A 26,564-nucleotide genomic window follows, 5' to 3' on the forward strand; every position below is an offset into this window, starting at 1 on the left:
CTACGGGGTGTCTTCTAGGCCACGGGAATTGTACGTTATCTCTGCTTTTCCTTAAGCTCTGTGTGGAGCGCGCTATCCTCTGATTGTCCTTCCCAAGAGATTTGCCTTATAAAAAAAAGAAAAGAACAAAACAAAGAAAACATCCTAAAGGGCTTTGGACTTCGGTGACATCTCTTAAAATTGGCGAACTTGTTTTTTAATTGCAAACTATTTGAAAAGGTGGCTCCCCAGTGAGGATCTGGGTAACCCTTTAGCTACTAAGCTGTTTGCTCAGCCCCCTGTGTGTGGACCTCAGTGGAGACACCTGTGGTGCCAGCCTGTGGGAGGGACCCTGTTGTATCTGCTCTATTCAGAAGGTTGTGCTGTGAAAAGCTCTAGGTTGGCTTTCCTGGTTGGACTCCCAGCAGAAGTTATATGAGCTCAGGAGGGGTGATCCTAGGCAATTGTTCTTAACCTTGGCTGCATCTTGGGTCACTGGAGATTTTAAAAAATATAGGTGCCTAACCCCCCCTTTCCCCCCTCCCCCCCAACCCGTTCCAGGTTAGGATGTAATTGGTTTGGGGTGTGGCCTGGGCATCCCGAGTTGTAAAAGCTCCACAGGTGATTCGAATGTGCAGCTAAGGTTGAAAACCACTGTTCTAAAGGGTTTTCTACATTTGGTTGGTAATGAGGTGAATCAAGGTCAATCTCTCTTGCCCTCTCTTCTGTTGAAATTAGCTAGTAAGGATGATGGTTACAGGCCATTGGAATCAGCAGTTGCTTGGCAACTGCTTCACTCAAGTGTCAACCATGCTTCACTCAAAGGGACTAATTGGTTGTATGTTGAGTCATCCTTGAATTCCTGCAATACTTACTCTTCTTTTCTTCTAAAGAAAAAAAAAAGCATTACTAAGTAAGTACAGGCATATCTAGGAGACATTGCAGGTTCGGTACCAGGCCACCACCATAAAGCCAGGAGTACAATAAAGTGAGTTGTAATCTTTTTGCTGGTGGAGGGTCCTGCCTTCAATTTGTAAAGAAACACAACACCTGTGAAGCACAATAAAGTGAAATGCCAATAAAACAAGGTATGCCAGATCTAAATATCACCTGTAAAGATCAGACAGAACCCAAGTATTTGCTGCCTGCATGTTTACATACAGTCTGCCCTCATGCATCTTTCTTCATGCAAATGGCACATTTGCTATAGTCATAGCAACATTGGCTTGGCAGGGAGAGGAAATTAAACTTTGAGCCAACTGTTTTTCTTATATCATTTCATCCTGTTCTTATGTTATGTTCTGAAGGCACTGTGCCCATTTTACACACACACACACGAGGAAAGTAACATGACTTGTCCCACAATCCCTGCAGTAGATGCTCTTTCTTCTACAGTTCACCTCTCATACACTGATGAGGCCACACTGAGGAGTCGTGGAAGTGGTTGAGTTTCTCTATTTGATCACTGTTGCCAGAAGTTTTCCCTTGTCTGGCTAGAAGAGGACCCAGCCAAACTTAAGTTGTCTCTTCAGCCTATGTGTGTGTTAGCGACTTCACACATTCTCTTGGTCAGTTGTGTGTTTTGGTTTTAAAGGCTACTTGAGGAGGTGATGCCAACTGGAGGAGTCGATGTAAAATAAAGATACATTGTTAAACAGGCTTTTATCACTCCGTATCTTTATGGTGTTAGAAACCTAAGAACAACATTTGTCTAGATATTTCAAAACTGAGTAACAGATTGACTGACTGGCCCAACACTGGAGTAGCAGCCCCATGGAAAGATCAAGGCAATGCCTATGGATTAAACACCCATTACTGGCATGCCCTTGGGATACTGTGCCTAGGGTGGTCTGAAGATTTTGGTACCTTCCTCTGAAGTAATTTTAACAGTACATTTGCTACGTGAAATTAATGTACTCCAAAGATGAATATCATCATAGGGGGAATTTGGTCAAGATAACCATTATGCACATTAATTAATGAGAACATATATTGTACACTGAGTTTGTCATTGCCTAGGCAGTACACGGTCCACTGAGTCCAGTTCTCAAACTGTAGTTTCAGCTGTACATGGAAGGGTTGGAACATTTTCTTCCCATGAGGTTGAGACCCATAGAGTCCAAATTATACCATCATATGATAAATAATGATGCAACAAATATTTGCACAACAGAAGTGTTTTCCTAGTCTAGCCAATTGATCGCTTGTTTCCAGCAGTATTCAGTTACTGCAAAAGAAGAAAATTTGTGCACTTCTTTTGTCATAGTGGCATTCTCTCTGACAATGGATCTTTGTCTAGGTCTTGAATATTCCAGTAATGAGTGGAGTACCCTGTTGCAAGAGAGATTTTAAGAAAAAAAAACAACCCATCTATGCTCTAATATCAATTATTAGAGAACTTAAATAGTTTCAACTTTTAATTAAAATTGTGTGCTCCAGTGTTCAGATTTATCACACAGAAGAACTTATAGTTTTTATTTGATCAGTAAAAATAGGTCTGTAAATATTGCCCATGCTGTCAAAATTGACTACAAGATTCTCTAATATTATTTTTACACCATTATGGTTGACTCTCTTCCTCTCTGCCTCTTCTGTCCCATGAAGTTTGTAGTTTAGGAAACATTGTTTTTCCTAAAATATTTTCAGTGACGAATAGAGAAAGCGATGGCTCAAGACTGCCCATGGCATGAACACTCATTCAGAACCCCAATCACATTGAACTCAGATAACAAAAGAAATTTGCATGGCCCAGATTTTTTTTCTGCCCTTGACTTTGAGAGTCTCTGGCAACTAAAAACAGTGTGCTGGTGTAGGCTGGCACTCCTGTGCTACAGTTGGCCAGCAGGCTATGCTAGGCCTATTGGTGTACCTCACCTTGCTAGCTTAATTTCACTGGTTGGTGCTAGGTATCTCGGTAGTCCTGTTTATTCTTTAAAACCTTCTCTCAGAGGAGGACTGTTTGTCATAACCGTCAATATTGGGGAAAATGAGACTGAGTTGGGTGAAGCTGTGAGCCAGTCGAGTTTGTATCATCTCTGATACATAACTGAAGCTGTCCTGATGACTCACTCTTAAGTTCTCATGTTCCAGATTAAGAGTCAGAACTCCAAGTCTCAGCTCTGTTCCGTGAGTGTTCTCACCTACTGAACATTTTGGCTGTATTTGTAAAATGTTGATGTCCTAACGAGAGATGGCCAAGGATAGTAGAAATGATGGCTGGCCAAGTGAAGATCCCTGGGTTCTACTGATTGTGGATTTGAGAAAAACTCACCTAGTTCCCTGGGCCTCAGTGTCCTTTTCTGTTCAAGGAAAGATTGAAAGGTTGGCAGATCCCCTCTCCAAGTCAGATCCCTTCAGGACTAAAAGGACACGCTCTTTCTCTACCTGTGTGGCTACTTACTGAGTATATGAGGGCCTGGGCTGCCTTTCCCTACTCAGAACCTTCCAGAAAACTGACTAGGCTGTAGCTGTCCTCCTCTCAAGCAGGGAGTGGGTGTGTAGCTCTGGTGAAGTGTTTGCCAGGAGCCAAAATAATTACTAGCCACCAGTCTCTGCCTCTCCCATTCCAAAAGTAAAATGTCGTTTGGTGTTATCTCGGCCTGTTATCCCTCAGTCAGTAGTAAATAAGCTGATTGAATTTTTTGGCATGTGAGAGAATTTTGTGATTTTTTTTTTAATAATTCTTACTGAGCATGTTTTTATTAATTTGAGAGAGAGAGAGAGAGAGAGAGAGAGAGAGAGAGGAGCATTGATTGCCTCCTGCATGCACCTCTGACTGGGAACTGAACCGCAACCTTTTGGTGTATGGGACGATGCTCCAACCAACTGAGCCACCCAGCCAGGGCAATTTTTATGATTTTGATAAGTGATACTTCCATTCTTCAAGTTAACTTGAAAATTCACATGAATTAATTTGAATTTAAGAAAAGTAAAGTTCTAAAGAAATTAAGTACTTAAGTTTCTGAGGTTTTCTTACTAAATCTAGTTTATTGATCTGCTGGGCTTGGTCAATTTCTTTGAAGGTGTTAAACTAAAATATAGTTACTGAGAGAGTTTTAAGTAAAAATAAGTCTCTAAGAACCCATATTCTAGGATTTTTTCCCCCTTGAATGTTAGATTTTTATAGTAGTAATAGAAACTTAGCTCTTGGAACTTGTTATGGGATTACATTCTTTCCTCACTGTGAGTTATAAGATACATTTGCAAAAATAAGTCAAAAGCTGTATGCATTAAAGGCATCTATGATGATTGGACATGGCAGTTGAACGTTGAATCTTAGGTCTGCAAAGCCTTCTCTGCCTGGCAGACTACGAGATTCTTTAAGACCTGCTTCACATATCACCTCTCTGGGAATCTCTTCCCACACCTCGGGGACATTGATCTCAAATAGTTGTTGATAAAGAGCATATTTTTGTTGTTTCAGGTGCTAGGGGTACAGTTTCTTCCCTCAAGATGCTCACAGTTAGAGGGAAAGAGATAGCAAACTTGTGTGTGTACACACACACACACACACACACACACACACTTTCCAGCGAAAGTGCAGCATTGGCCGGGATGATGAGAAAAGCTTCCCAGAGGAACAGATGTTGGAGCCAAGGCCTGAGGTCAAGCTTATAACTCTTCCCTCTCCTTACAGCATTTTTCTTTGCCTCTATTATACCACTTATCTTTCCAGTTAGTGGTTTATTGGTCTGTCTTTTGCATTAGACTGAGAGCATCATGAGGTCAGGGATCTTGGACATGCAATAAATTCATTGAATAAATAGCCCAGAAAATTACTTTATTTCTAAATAAATAATTACTTAGAAATAAGTAATAAATTTTACTTCAAATAAATAGTACAGAAAATGATCTTATTTCCCCTGGCTGTCAAGGGAAGTTTTCTATGAATTAAGTTGGAATAGGGTTGTTCCTATATAAATGTGGAAATAGGTATTTTGAAAAATTGGATTACATTTCAGTTAAATCACAGGTGCTGTGCTCAGTCCTCATTATGGGGAGAATGCCTCTTGCCTAAAACCTGCTTCTATAAATTTGATTCTTCTTTTCATCTCATTTACTTAAAACAGGGGAATTCAGATGTGCAATAATATAGCAGCAAATAAACTCTTCCCAGAGATAATGGGAAGAGAAATTTTAATTTGGAGAATAAAGAATTCTAAAGGGTTGGGGAAAGAAAGGGAATATTTGGGAGAGCATTTATATGATTAGAGTATGCCATAATGATACTCTAGAGTTATAAGAAGAGATAAATATGTTACGGGGCTTTAAAATATAGAAATGGATATTTTATGGTCCTGTGAGGGGAAATTCCCTTGGGCAATGGTGGTCAAACTGCTTGCTTCATTGCTGGTAGGACCAGGAGAGTTGCTGTAGGTCTGTACCTCGTAGCTAGGTCTCTTTCTCCTCTCCCACTTCTGTTTTTATCTCTTCTGATGAAATAAACAACTACCCTAAGGATTAGAGATTCTTTTTCTTCTTGGCATTACTGCTATGTATTAGATGTTTTATATGCAGTCACGGTGTGAGGGACTTGACGTGTTTCCTCACATTTAACCTTATAATATCTTGTGAAAAATGGCAGCGATGTCTTCCCTGTTTTACAGATGAGGAAGCTGAGGCTCAGAGAGGATAAGGAAATTGCCCCCCTGCACTAATCCTAAGAGGTGGGGTTGGAAGTTGAGGCCTTTCTCCCTGGCTTTTGAACTTCTGCTGTGTTCTACCACCTGTGGGGAAATGGGGTCCATTTCGACCCCTGAGGTTTGCATAGGTCATAATAGATCAGCAGTCCAAACCTCCATCACTGTGCAGCCCAATGTTAATCATTTAGAGCTGGGAATTTAAGATTGCCGTAGTGCCTCAGTCACTGTAAGCATAAACATAAATGTTAGGATGCTGCCTGTATGGTTCCTGGAATAAAACACACCATTCTGTACACCTGCAAGGTAGTGTCTCTGCATTCAGGTTCTGCAGAGTTCCCTTGCTTGACCTCCGTTTTCTCATCCAGTAAATGAAAGGTGTGTTAGGTAATTGCTAAAGCTCCTTTGTCCTTTGAAGTTCAGTGATCTTGGGAAATTCTTCTGTCTCTGTCTGGCTCCATGTACCTCTTTAAAAGTTGGCCAGGTCGCCCGGCTGGTGTGGCTTAGTGGTTGAGCATCAACCCATAAAACAAGAGGTCCTGGGTTCAATTCCTGGCCAGGACACATGCCCACGTTGCAGGCTCAATCCCTAGTCAGGGGCGTGCTGGAGGCAGCTGATCAATGTATCTCTTTCATCATTGATGTTTCTATCTCTCTATCCCTCTCCCCTCTCTCTCTAGAAATTAAAGACATTTTAAAACAATAAAAATAAATAAATAAAAGTTGGCCAGGTCTTTTGAGCAGATGTGGTTACCCAGGTTTAGCTAAAGTTCTTAGAAACCTCCCAATAACTTATAAAAGGGTCTTCTTCATAGAATGCTCTGAGGAAAGGAAAAATTACAAACCCAGTGCGGGCTCATTGATTTTTTTATCCCATGCAACACATACTTCTGGCACATGATGTTTGATAATTAATGTTACTTTGGTGCCATATGTACTAGTAAGATATTTTAAATAATGGGAATAGATGGATATAGGTATTTTAAAAATATTTCCAGTTAAAACAGCTAGCTGGACAGTTAGCTAGGTTTGCAGAAGTAGAATAAGTTAATGTGAAAATCAAGTATTTGTTGCCCTTTCATATTTCAGTTTTTAAATATGTTTTCAAGAAAAATAATGCAATCTATTTTAATAATGTATAATTTTCACTACTTCTAAATGCCTGACTTGATTTTTCTCCTTAGACATCTGTCATAAGCACATTCTCGTACTTTTATTACTTGTATGTGTTTTTAAATCCCAGGATTATTCTAAGCCCCTAATTTTTTCAGTGTCTACTTTGAGTTAGTTCTCTGACACAGCTTATATTTAGTTTTGTTCATATTTTGCATTCTTAAAAATTGTCTTTAGCAAATTTATTTCATGTATAGTTTTAATACAATCCGATACCTTTTAAGTTCCAATATTTTAAGGCTAGAATTTTCATCTCTTAAAACATGCTTTAATTTTTATTATAATTTAGTGTTTTATTCTGTTTTCCATGTCTTCTGCAGCCTAAATCAGTCAACTAGTTACATTGTGTAATTTGTCAGAAGCTACTATTTTATAGACCAAAGGTATGGGAAAATAGTGGTTTGTGAGATCAACTTAAGTACTTTTGATTATACTATAACATTTACTAACATCTTAAACAAAGTGGCTACAATCATCTATAATTATGACCTACTATATTACCTTTTGTTTATATGTTGATTAAATTATAATTACCTGCAACCAAAATATATCCTAGTGGACGTTTTAAAGTATGGTCATTGATTTATCTCTTCCTTCACTATGTATGTTTTGCAAACTTCAGATTATTTTTAAATTTTTCTTTAGGAAAAAACAACACTGAGCCTTTATTGAGCGCTTACTCTGAGCCTGGTGCTGATATTCATGATCTTTATTTCTTAAAGGCAATGATTGATGTGCCCTTTCCCAATACCCTTGCTCATCATCTTGGTCTTTTTACTCACAGTATTTTGCCTCATCTGCTAAAAAATCAAGAAAATAAAAAAAGGAGTGTTGGAAACTTACTACTGGTTATACTCATGTTCATCAAGCCTCTGTGCAAGAAAGAACTTGAGAAATAGCCCAATGTAAACTCATCTCTTGTTAGGTTAGCGGTCAAGGCCAATAGCCAGAAGATTCCACATGAACCTTACAATAAAGCACTGAGCAGAGAGTCCTAGCAGGCAGTGGCTCTTTGATAAATAGTAGTGGTCCTCGGCATCTTAAAACAAAATTTGTGTCCTAGTAACTCTGCTCCCCGCCCCCTACCCCCGCACCCCCTCCCCAGTAATTCTAGAGCCGCCATTTGGATCTCCATAAGGCTCATCATGCTTCTGCATGGCAGCCCTTCAGGCGTTTTGAAACAGTGCTCATGCTTTCCTGCACCATTTCCCCGTCCCTCCTGCCCGCTAAACACCTCTTTTCTGGACACACATCTGATTTCTGAGTCCTTCATCACTTGCCCTGAAGCTTTGCAAGCCATCCTCATCATCAGTCACTAACTTAAAACTGGGGCCAGGCCTTCCTCTTAGATCTCACAGTGAGGTTTCAGGGATGAAGGGGAACGGTGTTAACAAAGGACTCCAGAAGTTGGGGAAACTCTGTCCAGGAAACTTTTGCCTCCGCTTGGATGATGAGCAATTGAAGGACTGACCCTATATCCTTTATACCACAGTTTATTTGCAAATATTATTAGAGGGATACATTTTGGTCTGAAGGTCTCTCTCTCTCTTTCTTAATATCCTTATGATTGCAGTGTTTCTCAAATTTTAGCAATGTTTGGGATACTTAAAAATGAAAACTGTAAAAAGCTAACAGCCAAATTGCAGAAGCCCATTATTGCCTTCATTACTTTAATTAAATTGTTACTTAAATATTTATAAATATAAAGGTAGGTGTGTACTTATGCATATAGGTCTTATACACTAATACACCCCAAACAAATTGATAATGGAAATACCAATAAAACTGTATTGGTATTCACAATAAAAATGCAAAATAGCAACATAAAGCTACAGATACTATTTGCTTAAATTAAATTGTTGTTCCCAGTGTGACCATGGTGCTGAATGCTGAGTTCAGATGGCTGAGTGATGAGTCAGTTTTGCGCTGCTAATGAGCCTTCATTCCTGCAGAGTAAAACTATGTCCTCTGGCCTTAACTTGCTGTGCACGTCTTTTCCTTAAGTCCACTTTTCCTCCTTAACTGACAGCAGAGTTACAACACCTGATGCCAAAAGAGGTGAGGCTGTGGACAGAGTGGCCTGGCTGTCCTTGGTTCAGAAGCAGTTGTTCAGATGTTCCAAAATTGGGTGATATAAACATTTTAAATCTTATCATCAAAACTAGAGGCCCAGTGCACGAAATTCGTGCGTGGGGGTGGGGGGTGTTCCTCAGCCCGGCCTGCACCCTCTCCAATCTGGGACCCATTGAGGGATGTCTGACTGCCCGTTTAGGCCTGATCCCTGTCGGACATCCCTCTCACAATCTGGAACTGCTGGCTCCTAACTGCTTGCCTGATTGCCTCCTAACCACTCCCCTGTCGGCCTGATTGATGCCTAACTGCTCCCCTGCAGGCCTGGTTGCCCCCAACTGCCCTCCCCTGCAGGCCTGGTCGCCCCCAACTGCCCTCCCCTTCCAGCCATCTTGTGGTGGCATCTTGTGACAGTCATCTTGTGATGACATCACACGTGACCCCACCTAGGCTTTTATTACATAGGATAAAGACAGAGTTAAAATCGCTCCGGTGAGCTCTTGCAGATTGTGGCATCCCCCTGGCTCAGACATGAGCAGGTCTGTAGTTTTCATCCTACCAGGAGATTAGATACAATTAGTACTTTTTCAGTGAGCAGGCTTGAAGGCTTTTTGGTTAATGAGTAGAATTTTTGTTTTCCTTTTACATATTTTTTAAAAATCTTAAACTCCTCATAAATTTCAATGGTGAAAAATGGATTTGTGGACATACTTCTTTATAGATACTCAGATGTAGCTTTTGTGCCCCTTTCTCAGTAGATGGTACAGATGGTGAAGTTGGATGTGACTTTGGGAGACAACTTCTTTTGGCCACTTGCCATCAGATGTGTTGAAAGAGCATTGGTCTTAGGGGTGAAAGATCTTATTTTGTGCCCTTAGTTCTACCCTGCAGGAAAGGCTATTATATTCATTTTGTGAATGTGACAGCATTGGATCAGAGACACAGCAAATGAGTGAAGAGTGGAAACAGCCTCCTGGCCAGAGAGATGAACTCTGTGTTACTCTAATGATCCCCATGAGTTTAAATTCTGGGCACTGTACAGTTCAGGCAGTAAACTTAAGTTGTTTACACAGAGTAATAAATCAGACTTTTTCCTCACCCTGTGTTTTTCTTAACCAGCTGGGTGTAGGGGTTTCTCTCTGATGTGCTTTACATGGAGATACACACATTATAATCCACCTGTAGGAAAATCTCCCAGATGCTGTACTGATGAAGGACATCAAACTGCCTTGTAGATGCAACACATCCAGCTTTATTTTCCTTGGTTACATTCCTCTGGGAGTAATTTTTCTCATTTTGGAAGTTAGAAAAGAATTTAGTTTTTTTCTGACACTAGATGTGAAGTGTCTTTTTGTCTTTCCTTTTCTATGTTAACATATTTAAATCTTTTGATGGGGGTTTCTCTAAGCTTGAGAGTCCTTGTACCATACACTCATAAACAAGTTTTCCTTTTTATCAAAGTTCAGTGCTTGCTGTCACTGTCAGAGTTAAGTATAGTTTCAATGTCCAAATTTTGTGTAACTACTTTTCTGTCATGAATGTCAAAATAGTTTATAATTATAAACTACTAGTGGTGTTAGACAGTTAATGTAGATATTTTAATAGAGGTGGATGAGAGACTTGACAGTAACTGATAGAAAAATAGGCTAAAACATACTGTTTTTGAATTTCCAACTGCATGTGGTTGCATGTAGCTATTTGTGATTTCTCTCAGTAACTTTACATTTTAAATGTTGAGGGATTATTGTGATTTAGCTATTAAATAGATATAGAGAATATATAGAGTGCCCCCCAAATATATACACACTTGAACAGCTGATGGTTAAATTTTGAAAATGAAATGTATTTTAATAAATACTGCCTTTTTAATTATTCAAAGTGTATACATTTTTGAGGATACCTTATGTATTATGTGTCTGTATATATAATACATACCTATATATAAACACACACACACACACACACATATATATATATATATACACCATTAATTGAAAGAGACATTACATCTGTTGGACTAAAAAGGTACCCTGGACTCTTGGTGCTTTGGAGTGAAAAAAAGAATGTTGGTGGGTACTAGATAGTCCTCATGTCCTGCTTGTTTTCCTGTATGGCTTAGGTCACCTTTTGTGGGACTAGCATTACCTAAAAGTGTCTCAGACCACACATGACATCTTTCAGGAGCCTGACCCTGAGCCTCCCAGGTCATCGTGTGTAAACAGCTATGCTGTGGAAGAGTAATGCAAATCAGTTTGTTTTGCAAATAGATATTTTTGTCATTACTTCGACAAACATGTTTTGAGTGCTTATTATATTCCAGATGCTGTGCTAGATGTGGGTGGTATGAAAAACGTACAGTCAGTTTTTTCAAGGAGCTGCTATTCTAGGCAATAGTTTGCAATGAGGGATTGTTTGCACATTCACCTGTGAAATTTAAAAACCTTACCTCTATGTTTTGGTGTACCACCTTCCACTGATTTTGGCTCAGTTGAACTGTGGCGAGGCCTGGACATCTGTACCTATAAAACATAGTCACCTGATTTTTAAAAACTCTCTATTCATAACCTCTGGAAGAGACAGATAAAAAATAAATGATTTTAAGTCCTGGCTTGAGGCTCAGTTGATTGGAGCATTGTCCTGTACATCAAAAGGTTGTGGGTTCAATTCCTATTCAGGGCACATACCTAGGTTGTGATCCCTGGTCAGGGCACAAATGGGAGGCAACCCATTGATGTTTATCTCTCACATCTCTCTCTCTCTCTTTCTCTCTCCCTCTCTCTCTTTCTCTCTCCCTCCCTCCCTCCCTCCCTCCCCCCCATCTCTCTTTCTTCTCTCGCTAAAAAAAAAAAAAAATCAATTAAAACATATCCTCAGTTGAGGATTACAAAAAGAATAAATGATTATGAGAAATTGACATTGAAAACTCACAGTACAAGAGTGCCCAAGAATGCTGTAATTTTTAAAATTTTACTTTAAAATTATGAAACATATACCTACAGAAAGTTCATAAAACATACATGCACAGCCTATTGAGTTACTATGAGGCGAACACCTCCATGATTACCAACCAGTATCTGAAACGCTCTCCCTGGGTCTCTTCCCCACTATAACTTTTCCAGGGGACACAGCCTGACTCTTGCTTGTCTTTAGGACAGCGGTTCTCAACCTGTGGGTCGCGACCCCTTTGGCGGTCGAACGACCCTTTCACAGGGGTCGCCTAAGACCATCCTGCATATCAGATATTTACATTATGATTCATAACAGTAGCAACATCACAGTTATGAAGTAGCAACAAAAATAATTTTATGGTTGGGTCACAACATGAGGAAATGTATTTAAAGGGCCAGAAGGTTGAGAACCCCTACTTTAGGATGTCTTCATTGTAGCAAAAATATAATCAAAATAGTTAACTGGTGTCTGTTTTGAACTCTACAGAAATTGACTCCTACTGCATATAGTGCTTTGTCATCTTTTGCTCACTATTGTTTCACATAGCTTGTTTGTTCATTTGCATTACTGTTATGACCACACTATAATCTAGGTTGGTTAATGTGAATTGATTCTCATCTTTTGCAATACTTCTATGAACATGTATGTGTATGTATATGTAGAGAGATAATATATATTCTAGTGCCCATGTGCATTAATTTCTCTGGGGTACTTTCCTGGGGTGGATTTCTGGGTCCCATGTTATGTATGTTGTCAATCCTCCCAGCAGTATGTGAAGGCTCTACTGCTTTACTTTCTTGTCAGTGGCAAGTAGTCTTGACAAGTCATAAATAGAGGCAAGGTAGAAGGAGGGGGAAGGTCATTTCAGGTATATAAGGAGGAATGAGACTAAGAGGGTATGATGAGATTGGAAGGAAATTGCAAATACACTGGTGTGGTGCTAACTTGGGAACCTGTGGGAAAGTGGCAGAAGATGAGGCTGGAAGTGTGTGATGTACTAAGGACTTTGTCCTGTGTTCTAAAGTCAAGGAAGCAGGCAGGAGACATCAGATCCACATTTTACAAACTTTTCTGTGGCAGCTCTGTGGTGGATGAGGGGGTGAGGCCTGATACACGGAGTTTACTCTAATCCAGGGAGGATGAGAGAAGGCAGGGTTGAGGGTGGATTCCAGAGGTGCTTTGACCAAAGTGAACAGTCTTGCGGGGAAAGGGAGGGGAGAAGCAGGAGGCTTGGTTTTTGCTTACGTGACTACATAGATAGTGATTTCATTCAATATGTTGTGAAATTCAGGAAGAAGAAAGTTTGAGGTCAGGATGGCAATGATGGGGCATGATATTTAGACATGCAGCATGTGTGAAATCCATATATTATTTAGTAGAAATGTTCCTAAGTGACTTGAACTCAAGAGAAAGGACTAGGCTGGGGATGTCCTCATTGTTTGAGTCGTCTGGGTATAGGTGGGGGTTGAAGCAAAGAGGGTGGAGAATCTAAGGGGGGTGAGGGATGCCTGGATGGGTGAGAGACAAGGATCCTGAAAAGCAGACCAAGAGGGGACAATCAAAGTAAGAGGTAAAACAAAAGAAATTAGATCATGGAAGCCAAGGAGAAAGGATCTGCAGGGAGAGAATCATGAGTGGTGTCCAGTGCCCTCAGAAAACATCAAGTGAAATTAGAAAGATGTGCTTTGCATTTAGCAAAGTACATGGGGGTCAGGGTGAGCATTGTTTCAGCCAGCGGAGTGCAGGGAGGAGAAGTGACGCTGCAGTGGCTTAAGAGCAAATGCTGGGTGAGGAAGTAGGGAAAACAGATGAGGAGTGCTTAATGTTTTTTTCAATTACAGTTGGCATTCAATATTATATTAGTGTTAGGTACAGCATAGGGATTAAACATTTATTTAACTTACAAAGTGATCATCCTCCCCCCATAAGTCTAGTACCCACCTGGCAATATACATAGTTATTATAACACTATTGACTATATTCCCCGTGACTATTTTGTAACTTCTAATTTATATTTCTTAATCCCTTCACCTTTTTCATCTAGCCCGTCAACCCCTCTCCCACTTGGCAACCATCAGTTTGTTCTCTGTATCTGAGTTTGTTTCTGTTTTGTTCGTTCATTTATTTTGTGTTTTAGATTCCACATAGTGTAAGTGAAATCATATGGTGTTGGTTTTTTTCTGATTTATTTCACTTAGCATATTACCCTCTAGGTCCATCCATGTTGTCACAAATGGCAAGATTTCATTCCTTTTATGGCCAAGTAATACGTGTGTGTGTGTGTGTGTGTGTGTGTGTGTGTGTGTGTGAGAGAGAGAGAGAGAGAGAGAGAGAGAGAGAGAGAGATTTGTTAATGCAATCATCTATCAATGATCACTTAGGTTGCTTCCATATCTTGGCTATTTGAAATAATGCTATAATGAACATAGGGATGCATATATCTTCTTGAATTAGTGTTTCAGATTTCTTCAGATAAATACACAGAAGTGTATTTATCTGAATCATATGGTAGTTCTATTTTTAATTATTTTTAGGAACCTACATACTATTTTCCACAGTGGCTGCACCAATTTGCAGTCCCACCAACCGTGCCCAAGGGTTCCGTTTTCTCCACATCCTCACCAACACTTGTTTGTTGATTTATTTGTGGGGGTCAGAGTGACCTGCCATTCTGACAGGCGTGAGGTGATATATCACTGTAGTTTTAATTTGCATTTCTCTGATTTGTTATGTTGAGCATCTTTTCATATGTCTATTGGCCATCTGTATGTCCTCTTTGGAGAAATGTCTATTGAGATCCTCTGTGCATTTTAAAATTGGATTGTTTGGGGGTTTTTGCTGTTAAGTTGTATGATTCTTTATATATTTTGTTATTAACCCCATATGAGATATATCATAAGCAGGTATCTTCTCCCATTCAGTAAGTTGCCTTTTTATTTTGTTGATTTCCTTTGCTGTGCAGAAACTTTTTAGTTTGATGTCGTCTAATTTGATTACTTTTTTCTTTTGTTTCCCTTGCCCAAGAAGACATATCCAAAAATATTACTAAGAGCAATGTCAAATACTTTAGGGTCTATTTTTTTCTTCTTCTAGGAGTTTTATGGTTTCAGATCTTGCATTTAAATCTTTAACCCATTTTGAGTTTATCCTTGTATATGGTAAAAGGAAGTGGTCTAGCTTCATTTTTTTTTGCATGTATCTGTCCAGTTTTCCCAGCACCATTTATTGAAGAGACTGTTTTTACTTCATTTCCTTTGTTATAGATTAATTGACCATATAGGCTTGTGTTTATTTCTGAGCTGTTTATTTGGTTCCATTGTTCTGTGTGTCTGTTTTTATGCCAGTGCCATGCTGTTTTGATTAGTACAGCCTTGCAATATAGTTTGATATCAGATAGTATGTATACCTCCGACATTGTTCCTCTTTCTTAAGAGTACTTTGGCTATTTAGGGTCATTTATGTTTCCAATGAGGAGTGTATTTTTACCTTGGCAGTGAATGGAAGCCAAAAACCCATTAGGTTGAGTGAGATGAGGAATGAAGAGAGGGGAGGATCTGTGTGTGAGAGACACTGTGTATAATATTGTAGAGAGGACTGTCTAGTTTAATGGAGGAGAGAAGAAGAATGCCCTTGAAATCTCAGTATGAGGAGAGGGAAGGACCCAAGTCCTCATAGAGGGACTTAACGATGACTAGGAGGAGGGTATCCTTATCACTAAAAAGGGAGAGGAGGTGGAAAAATTGGCACAGACTGAAATATATTTGTAGGGAAGAAGGTTTTCAGAGAACAAGAAATTTGCAAGTTCCTAGGTTTTAACAGCCTTTTGCCTCTTAAATAGGAGGCAATTAATTTGTTTAAGGATAAAAATTAATGGTTAAGAAATACCCAGGTTGTATTACACAGTTGTGGACACTTAGTTTGTCAACCTTCTAAACATAAAGTCATAAAAAATTCTTTGAACAAATGTCAATGGGAAAAAGCCATAACCATGCCTCTGGAGAGACACTTAAAAGGAAATTGAAAGACTTTGTTTTATACCATGCTTGAAAACAATTAAGTGGTATAACCTATTTATGCTTCTCTCCATCCTCTTTCTGTACAGAAAGCAAATCCTATTTGTATATAGCATTCATATGTCATAATTTTCAAAATGGTTTCCTCTTAGCATCTTATGGTCAAAGAACTGGTATCAAAGAGAGTGTATCTCAATTCTCTTCAGCCAAGGACCACCAAGAACACAACTATGGTTGGGTTTATTAGTCACTGCATCAAGGATGCACGGGCATAAGGTGACATTATGGGGTGACTCGGGAAGAGTGTTGGATCTGTCTTAGAATTGGGGCTTCAGTTGGATACTTTCAGGGAGGATCTAAGGAAGCAGGGACTCATTCTGTAGTGAGTGCTGTCAAAAGGAATGGCATTTCTATAATTGGGTATCTCATTAAATCTTACAGGGAGAGCAAACTAGATTGAGGAAAAAGCTGTAATTGATAAAGAAGTTGTAGTCATTCATTGAGTGTGAGAGGGGGATATTTGGTATTGTGTGGATTGCACAATGGCCTAGTTTTTGTGTCACTTTATCATAGTCTCAGAGTGACTTTGTTTGAGATAGCTATTCTGTGAGATTAGATCCCATGGGAGAACATAGGTCTGGTTGTGAGCGTCAGACCAGCTTGAAATCACATTGAGTCTAGCTATGAATGTTAGATCAGTTCTGGACTGCTTAATTTTCTTTATATCCATATATGATACACACACACACACACACTGAGTGGCCAGATTATTATGACCACCTGACGTTTGTAGGCAAATTAGCTATAATTTCGCGCTGAAGTTGCTAGAGGGCCGGATCATTATAAACATCTGAAAGGGTGTGTGAGCAGCTGCAAACAGCCATCATCCCCTCATCCAGGCTGGCCAGGCACCCCAGTGGGGACCCCCACCCTGAAGGGTGTGTGAGCAGCTGCAAACAGCCATCATCCCCTCATCCAGGCTGGCCAGGCACCCCAGTGGGGACCCCCACCCTGAAGGGTGTGTGAGCAGCTGCAAACAGCCATCATCCCCTCATCCAGGCTGGCCAGGCACCCCAGTGGGGACCCCCACCCTGAAGGGTGTGTGAGCAGCTGCAAACAGCCATCATCCCCTCATCCAGGCTGGCCAGGCACCCCAGTGGGGACCCCCACCCTGAAGGGTGTGTGAGCAGCTGCAAACAGCCATCATCCCCTCATCCAGGCTGGCCAGGCACCCCAGTGGGGACCCCCACCCTGAAGGGTGTGTGAGCAGCTGCAAACAGCCATCATCCCCTCATCCAGGCTGGCCAGGCACCCCAGTGGGGACCCCCACCCTGAAGGGTGTGTGAGCAGCTGCAAACAGCCATCATCCCCTCATCCAGGCTGGCCAGGCACCCCAGTGGGGACCCCCACCCTGAAGGGTGTGTGAGCAGCTGCAAACAGCCATCATCCCCTCATCCAGGCTGGCCAGGCACCCCAGTGGGGACCCCCACCCTGAAGGGTGTGTGACCAGCTGCAAACAGCCATCATCCCCTCATCCAGGCTGGCCAGGCACCCCAGTGGGGACCCCCACCCTGAAGGGGGTGTGACCAGCTGCAAACAGCCATCATCCCTTCATCCAGGCTGGCCAGGCACCCCAGTGGGGACCCCCACCCTGAAGGGGGTGTGACCAGCTGCAAACAGCCATCAGTTCCTCACCCAGGCTGGCCAGGCACCCAAGCGGGACCCCCACCCTGATCCGGGACACCTTTCAGGGCAAACCCGCCGGCCCCCACCCGTGCACCAGGCCTCTATCCTATATAGTAAAAGGGTAATATGCAAACTGACCCTAACAGCAGAAAGACTGGGAATGACTGGTCACTATGACACACACACTGACCACCAGGGGGCAGACGCTCAATGCAGGAGCTGCCCTCTGGTGGTCAGTGCACTCCTACAGGGGGGAGCTCTGCTCAGCCACAAGCCAGGCTGATGGCTGCCAGTACAGCGGTGGTGGTGGGAGCCTCTCCTGCCTCCTCAGCAGTGCTAAGGATGTCTGACTGCAGGTTAGGTCTGCTGCCTACTGGCAAGTGGACATCCCCCGAGGGCTGCCGGGCTGCCAGCGGGATGTCTGATTGCCAGCTTAGGCCCAATCCCCCGGGGAGCAGGCCTAAGCCAGCAAGTGGGCATCCACGAGGGGTCCCAGACTGCAAGAGGGCACAGGCCGGGCTGAGAGACCCCCTACCCCCGAGTGCACAAATTTTTGTGCACCGGGCCTCTAGTATATATATGTATATATGTGTATATATGTATATGTATATATATGTGTGTGTGTGTGTGTGTGTATGTATCTACACATTTATATCCTAGTTTAACTAGTTTTTAATGAGATTTTATCCTTTCCTTGCTTTGGCAAGTGCAGTATTACCATATATTGCATTGGGAAGAGTTAAGTTCTCTCATGATGTATTTCATCAGTATATCGAGATTTCAGGATACACTTTTTCAGCTGTATTAGTAGCATAAAATGTACCTCCATTTGGAAAACTTGTAATGTTTCCTGGACATGAGCAGAAATAAGATGCTTACACTGATCCCGGTGGGAAGTAGGTGGTGATGGAGGCAGATAGGAGGGCATTTTCAGAAATATTTAAAGAACAGAGTGGACAGAACTCAATGTCAAGATGTATGTAGGGAACCAAAAGAAAGAAGGCTGGCCCCTAAGTTTCTAGCTGACTAGTTTGAGTAGGAAGTGAAGTTGCTCCCCCGGATGGGGAGGAGGAGAGCAGTGGTAAGCTAGCTGGCAGGGGAGTAACAAATCTTAAACAAGACTCCACACAGTAGCATGAATCTGGTTGGGGCGAGGCCCATTGCTTCTAATCAATCTTGTAGGTGTCTAGTATCTAACAGAATAGTAATTTATTGTGAAACTGCCCAAGGAACCAAGAGCTTAAATTCTTTTGTCAGCACATAGGCAAAGCTCTCGCTGTAGGCAAATCTATGTAAGTGACAAGATTACAATCAGATTGTTTTTTGGTCTGGGTGGGGACATGACAAGGGAAGCTGGCCTGGGTATTGTGGTGGTATTGTTATCAAGGTATGATATCTATACTGTGTAGGGTTTTATGTGCCCAGTATAAAGAAACACAAAACTAACCTCAAAACCATGTCCTGAACAGCCATGTTGAAATGTTGAGTGCCAAGGATGCCAAAGTAGCTTTGATATCATGTCAGCACCAACACACGAGCTGGTGCATAGTAGGTATTCAGTGCATATTGTGAAGGTCAGTCTAGGCTTAACAGAAGAGTACCCTATGAATTATTATTTATCCTGTGGATGTGGAGAAGGGGTAAGGCTCTCTCTAGCAGGCACTGGCCAGCCTTGGTTCAAAACTATACATAGTTATTATGGAACTGATCTAGGAGTTTTAAATAGAAACATGAAGGAAGGGAGAGGAGGAGAGAATGAAAATTTATCTGTAACCACACAAAAACAAATTAAAAGACAGGCTTCCTTTGCCTATTTTCATTTTGATATTCGGCACCCATGTAAAGAGGCAAAATACGGAAAAATTTAAAAGGCAGCTCTCCTGGTTAATATGTCGACTGTGCAGGGACTACATTGATCAAGAAAATTTGACATATTAAATATTTCTTGTTTCTTTTTCCCAGTGTCTTTTTCTCTTTCTATTGGGAAAGGCTTTTCTCCAGCTGACTTCTCTCTGATCTTAAAAAAAGAAAATCACCTTTTCTTGCTGAGGTTCCTCTTTTTTATTGTAGTATTTTGGATCAGAACATACAATTTAATTTTTATCATAGGTAAAATTAGTAAGAGCTTTTCAGTGTGAGAGTTGCTTCCTCTATAAAGTTAAAGCAAAATCATAATTGTTTATTTTTGCTTATTAATCATGCATATGCTATATGGTTCTATTTTATTAAATTCATACCTATTTTGAAATTATGTGACACTTTCCCAGATGATTACACTATGAACAATGATTTAGATAAACCTACAGAGATGAAAATCTTTAAATGGTGATGGTTGGGCTGGACTTCAAACTACTGTTGTGGATGCAGCATTAAAGCCTATGACCCATCCCCCAGATTTCTTGGACAGGGACCCAATTATACCTCCTCTTTTTAGGCCCTCTTATATGTCTGATCTGTTACTGAATTGTTCATGTGCCTTTGGAAGTCTTTAAGTTCTCCAGTAAACAGCATCCTGATAATAATTAAATATATTTATATTAATATATTTATATTAATAGGTTTTCTTCAGGACTTCTCCTTCAGTATTTTGGTTATTTTTGTTTTAAGCATTCACAGAATTTAAGGGTTGTATTCTATCATTATAATATCAAGAATGAGACTATACAGAATGGGTGAAAAAATAATGGCTTCTTTTTGAGTTAGAAGATATCTTAGAGAAATTCTTAGATTGTAACCCTTTTATTTTATGCCAAAAAGTTAAGATTAAAATAATTGGTGGCTTCTGAATCTCCCAAAAGAAAAATTATTTTTAAACATATAATTATGCTTGTTCAATCAAAATATATTATTTTTCAACATATAATTTTGGGCCCTAACCGGTTTGGCTCAGTGGATAGAGCTTCAGCCTGCAGACTGAAAGGTCCCAGGTTCGATTCCAGTCAAGGGCATGTACCTTGGTTGCGGGCACATCCCCAGTAGCAGGTGTGCAGGAGGCAGCTGATCTGTTTCTCTCTCATCGATGTTTCTAACTCTCTATCCCTCTCTCTTCCTCTCTGTAAAAAATCAATAAAACACATTTAAAAAAAAACATATAATTTTGCAACTTTAATGAACATTTACTCAGTAAATCAATTGACATAGTATAGTTTTTATGTTTTTCTTAATAAAAATTGAGCAGAAGACTTTGTGTGATGAACACATCATTTTAACTACTTAATATCTTTCCCATTTAAATAGATATAGAAAGGGATATCTATTTAAACTAATTATTTTTAAATCTACATTCTTTAATTAAGGAAAAAATGCTGAGGTATGCTTCTTTGAGCTTTCAAAACTTTTCTTGCTTTTTGTGGTGCTTCATTAATTGAGTAAATGATCCTGTAACTGAATATAATTTAGTCAGTTATGTGAAGTTGTGTGATCATTCTTTGATTATGACTGAAATCTATAATTGGAAGAAGGAAGAAAATAGTTTTATTTATATGACTATATTACTTTGTGATATAATTATTTCTTCCAGATGAAATTCTTTAAAAATTAAATTAGTTAATAGACTTTGGAACTAAGGATACTTTAGAATTCATCTGTGGCAACAACTTCATGTTACAGACAATGATATTGAGACCCAGATTGCAGAGAAATTTTCCGGGAAGACACTTTGGATCAGAACAAAACCCTGATCTTTCTTGTTTCTTTGTCCAGTGATTTTCACTTTGTGATGCATGTTGTCCCCAATACCAACCTAGATGCTATTAATAACAAAGGGAGGGTGGGGAGAGTCCCAGAGAAGGGCATGGATCCTTTCAGTGAACCTGCTCAGTTTAGGGGTTCGTTCAGTGGGTGTCCAGCATTTGTTCTTCCATGGTGGGGACATCATGCTAATAAAACCGATGTTTGCTTTTTAGGTGAGAGTTACGTGTGTGCATCGAACGAACCATTTCGTAAAGTTGATTACACCAAAAACATTAATCCGAACTGGTCTGTGAACATCAAGGGTGGGACCGCCCGAGCCTTGGCTGCTCCCACCTCGGTGAAAAGTGAAGTGAAGGAAAGTAAAGATTTCATCAAACCCAAGCTAGTGACTGTGATTCGAAGCGGAGTGAAGCCTAGAAAAGCCGTGCGGATTCTTCTGAATAAGAAGACCGCTCATTCCTTTGAACAAGTCTTAACCGATATCACCGAAGCCATTAAACTAGACTCAGGAGTGGTCAAGAGGCTCTGCACCCTGGACGGAAAGCAGGTATGGTGATTCTTAGCCCCCCCGCTCCCCATCTTACTTTTAAATTCTCCTTGTACCGTGGCAGTTACATGTGTGACAATATGAGCTTTGTATCTGCTAGATATTTTAGTTGTGTGTGTGTGTGTGTGTATGAATTAGCCTTTATCATAAAAGTTGTAAGCGGCCCACCTGTCTCTTTTACACAAATGTCTCAAAATTATATAGAGAGAAATCTATACGTCTTATGGTCATTGGAAGGGAAATGTAAACTTGTGAGGGAAAAGTGTACGTTGAAGAGGCTTCCTACATTAAGTGGGATGTTCTCTACTTAAGAATAAGAACACCTAATGACTAGTAGAGTCATTATGGGCTTGGGGAAGCCACAGAAGTAAAAATTAAAGATATTTAACATTTTTTTTTTAGCAAAGCCTCTCCTCTCCACTCATGTATAATATGGAAAATGCATTTAAAGGAAAATATTTTCATGAGAATGTCCATATGAATTTCATAGGGAAGAATGGAGGTAATTAATCAGCATTTCTGAAAAAAAAATACATAAATTACACAGGGAAATGCATGCCAAATTATGGTAACAATATACCAGGAACTCTAATGGGCTAAAAAAAAATTGGGCAAATTGCAAGTACGCATGAATAGCAGTTACACAAATACTGAGTTTTGCCACAATCAGATTATCATTCCTAAAAAGAAACATGTGGTTTCTGAAGTGTATTTTCTCTAGTTTCAATAAGGTTAAATTGTTTATATTTACATTGTATAAACATAGTTTCCAGTATTCACTTTGTTTCTTCATTTCATTTTGTTTCTTCTCTTGAAAAGAATTTATTTTGAAGTGTTTGGCTCATGTAGTGCTGAAAATGAATAATACTAAACACTGGAGCAGTGTCTTCTGGCAGGGGAAAAAAAATAGTTTTCTAAGACCAGATCTAGTTACTACGTTGCTTCCTGGATCATTAACAAAATTTTAAAAATAGGTTCTAAAAATTCCAGTAGAGTTTAATGAAGTTATGACTTCTCTAATTAATTAAATTAATGATTAAAAGGCAGCCTGCCCCAAAACAGGTTCAGATGACTGGGAATAGCCACTTTACAAGTTGATTTATTCTGCAAGTAAGTGACCAAAAGGAAAAAGGGAGATTTGATAAGTCAAATAGCTAATTCTTGGTGGACACAGGGGAAATACGAACTATAGAGACATATATTTAAGATGCCTAACAAAAGAAAAGAAAATCGTAAGTATGCCAAATTAGAAAACCTAAGTGGCATATAAACAGTACATGCAGATGAGATTTTAAAAATTGAAACTTATTTGGAAATCTCCAAATGAATGTTTTTAGGGAAATTTTAAGTGAAATAAAGAAGTTGAATGTCTAATTGAAATAGTAACCATTGAAATTTTAATAGTTATCTAAAAAAAATTATCTTCAAAAAGACTCCAGACTAGAAATATTTATATGGAAAAATGTTGACTAAAGCACAAGCAATCCCAAATCATCAACATATTAAAGAATAATACACTGCTATGAATAGGGTTTATGACAGGAATGAAAGGATGGCTTATTGTTAAGAAACCTGTTAATACATGGGATCTAGAAGATAAAGTTATTGCACACATAATCCCAAAAAAAGATATCACAAAAGCACTTGATAGAATACAAAATCTAAGTTCAATTAGGGATTTAGTAATAAAAATGGAAAATTCCCTAACAGACTAAAAAATCCTCTCTGAAACAAAAGGTCTGTGTAATTGGTATACAAATGAGATACTGGAAGTATTTCTATGATAATCAGGTAAGGATGCCTGATAGCAGCAGTATTCAACATTCTTCTATACATTCTTCCTGATTTTTATTTATAGTTTAATTGCAATTTCAATAAGAATCTAAGTGATTTTGCGGGAAGCAGGGGGAGGGACACATGACAAAATGATTTTAAAAGTTAATCTGGAAAAATAGGCAGGAAAATTTTGGAAATAATGATTAATGGGCTCTCATGCTACCAGATATTAAATCACCATTCTCATACTATACCAAAAATAAATTCCAGGTGTTTTAAAAATATTGATGTCAAAATGAAACCAAAGAACTAAAGGAAAAGATGCCAATAGTTATGGTGACATGGGAAAGGATTTTCTAAGCATACACGTAGTGGGAAGATCACAAAGGAAAAGGTTGGTTAGACAACATAAAAATCAAAACTTTCTAGATGTTATAAGCAAGGGTTATATACTTTTATGTTAAATCATAATAGTTTAATATGAAGAAAACCTTAACACTGCAATGGCAAAATGAATCAAACACCAAACAGACAATTTGAAAAGGTAGAATTATAAATACTAAGTATAAGAAAGCACAGTCTCACTAAATAAATATGCATGAAAACAATATGATTTTTTTTATATTTAAAGTTGACATGTTTTTGAAAAAGAAAATGTCCATTATATTTCGATATGCAGTTAATTGGCATTCTCAATGAATGATGGAAGTGTAAATTTCATAATCTTTATGGAAAGCAGTTTGTTTTGTACTATACAAATGTCCTTTCCATTTGAACTAATAATTTAGCTTATCCTAAATAACCTGAGATGCCAACATAATTATGCATGAGAATTCATCCCAGCAATAAGATCAAAAGATTGAAGACAATTTAAAATCCCTAAAATAGAAAACAGTTAAATAATATTACCATAGCATTCATAGGAGTGGCCTTTAAAAATTGTGTGGGGGTCAATTTAAGACATGGGGAAATGTTAAGTGAAAAAGGCAAGAAATAAACTCGGTAGTATGGTTTCAATTTTGTGTTAAGAAAGAAAAGTAGAGGAAAAATTTTTTAAAAAAGCTAATTCAGAAGGAAACACAATCATAGTTGCCATCAGAAACCTAGTACTTGCTGTTGTGATTTCTACTACTTCTTCCTCATGTCTGTTTAAAAGCAAAAACTCAAGCACTGAGAAAGAAAACAAAGACCGATTTCAATCAGATTGTGGAAATTAAAACATTGTGAGTTAATCCTTGAAATTTTGGCATGTGGCTATAAAATGTTACAAGCATCACTTTTGTCACTGTTTAGGTCTAAACATGATTTCCCATGTACAAAGAGAAGAGATATTTTTAAAGTTTCAAATAAGATTTCTTTGGAACAATAAGATTTTGGTTTTCATAGGCACAGTTTTGGATACTGTATTTTCGGAGTGCCAGGTATCCTTCGAAGCTATAGTCTTCTTGGCATTGATTCAACATCTGTTCTCTAGATAGACTTGCTATTTAAAACTTCATGTCTGTTGTGTGGTTGATATGTTATAAAGAAGACATTAAATCTTGCTTTGAAGTAGCATAAGAAACTTGTCTTATGCTTAAGATGAATGCATATCTTTAAATGGGCATTGTTTGTTCGGATTTTACTTTACAAATTGATTTTTTTTTAGGGGGCATGTAAAACTATCTGCTTTCTGAAAATTCTCAAGGAAAGGACAGCTTTGCTTAGGTGAAGAGAGAGGAATGAGAAAAGAAGTAGGATCTGCTAATGAGTTGTTCCTGCACAAAATTTTAGGCCATTTACCTCAACTTTTTATGTTCTTTCCTACTCAGATTGGTCGTTTTCATCTTAAATTAATCTGATCTTCGACACAAGCAGAGATAAACAGTTTCTAGGCAGTTCATTATGCAGTCACCGATTCCATTCCTGATACCCATGTTAGAGTTTTAAGGGGCCCTGGTTATCTTTTTTATGGGTTTAAAAGCTTTCCCGATTGAAGGGGCAATGAATGGTGTGGCATGTGCTAGTAGCATTTATGCTGGTAACACAATGTCCCTTGAGTCTTTTCTGTCAAAATGGATAGTCACGTCTTCCTAGTGGTATTGACTCAATTTACAAGGCCTGACGTGGTTAGTACAACTAACTCACGTATTCTGTGTCTCTTGTAAAATCACTTCAAATAAAATCAAATGTTAGGATTTATCCATTTTAACTCTTGGGTTTGCTTTCGTGTAGAGCAGTGGCTCTCAACTGGGTATGTTTGTGCTCTATGGGACAGTTAGTGGAGTTTGGAGTCAGGTTTAGATGCCACAACTGGGGATGAGGATTCTACTGGCATATAGTGGGTAGAGGCCAGGATACTGCTATCTACAGTATCCTTCAGTACACAGGACAGACAGACAACAGACACAACATAATTCTCAGGGGTCCAAAATGTAAATGGTGCTGAGATTCAGAAAACCAGTTGTAAAGTAAGTGAAGTGATTCAAAAAGAGATGACACTTGTTTGATTGTTAACTTTATCAACGAGGCCACATGCTAAACTTTATTTCAGTACTTACAGATTTCCCCATAGCCTGTCTGTGCACTTTTTATCTCATTGAGGTAGGTGTGTTGGAATGCCATGGTTTATGGTCTTTGTTATCCTGGATTTCCATTTATTTGTCTTTGTTGTGTAGGGCTGACATGTCGTTGGGGAGTACAGCTTCACAGGCAATTAAAGACGGTTTTACATGTATTTAAAGAAAGTCTAAGAAATGATGATTTTATGGAGTTTTAAATATTTAATACTTAAAGTGATGTGATGAGCATCAATTTTTAAAGAAATACACAACCTATGCATTTATATATGGGGTGACTAGAAAAAAGGATCTATAAATAGAAGTCATGACTATTCTCTTCAATAACTTTTTAAACTTGCAATTAATTTAGATTAAATGCTTTACTTTTGTTTTCTTTTTACAAATGGAACCTTGAACTTTTACATTAAAGACATTATGTAGGACAACAAGGTTTACTTTTTTAAATTTCAAAAGTCAGGGTGAGTTTCTTATAATAAAC

General features: G+C 39.1%; 1 protein-coding gene across 1 annotated transcript in view; it reads left to right on the plus strand.

Moving 5' to 3' along the window:
• DCLK2 (doublecortin-like kinase 2) overlaps positions 1-26,564 on the plus strand; it is a 141,318-nt gene that overhangs the window by 674 nt on the left and 114,080 nt on the right. The window contains exon 3 of the mRNA XM_014543855.1: positions 21,415-21,749. Within this exon, the coding sequence (XP_014399341.1) occupies positions 21,415-21,749 (335 nt within the window). The remainder of the gene's footprint in view (positions 1-21,414; positions 21,750-26,564) is intronic.

Source organism: Myotis brandtii, unplaced genomic scaffold (genome assembly GCF_000412655.1).
Source record: "Myotis brandtii unplaced genomic scaffold, ASM41265v1 scaffold34, whole genome shotgun sequence".
NCBI classification, from domain to species: Eukaryota; Metazoa; Chordata; class Mammalia; order Chiroptera; family Vespertilionidae; genus Myotis; species Myotis brandtii.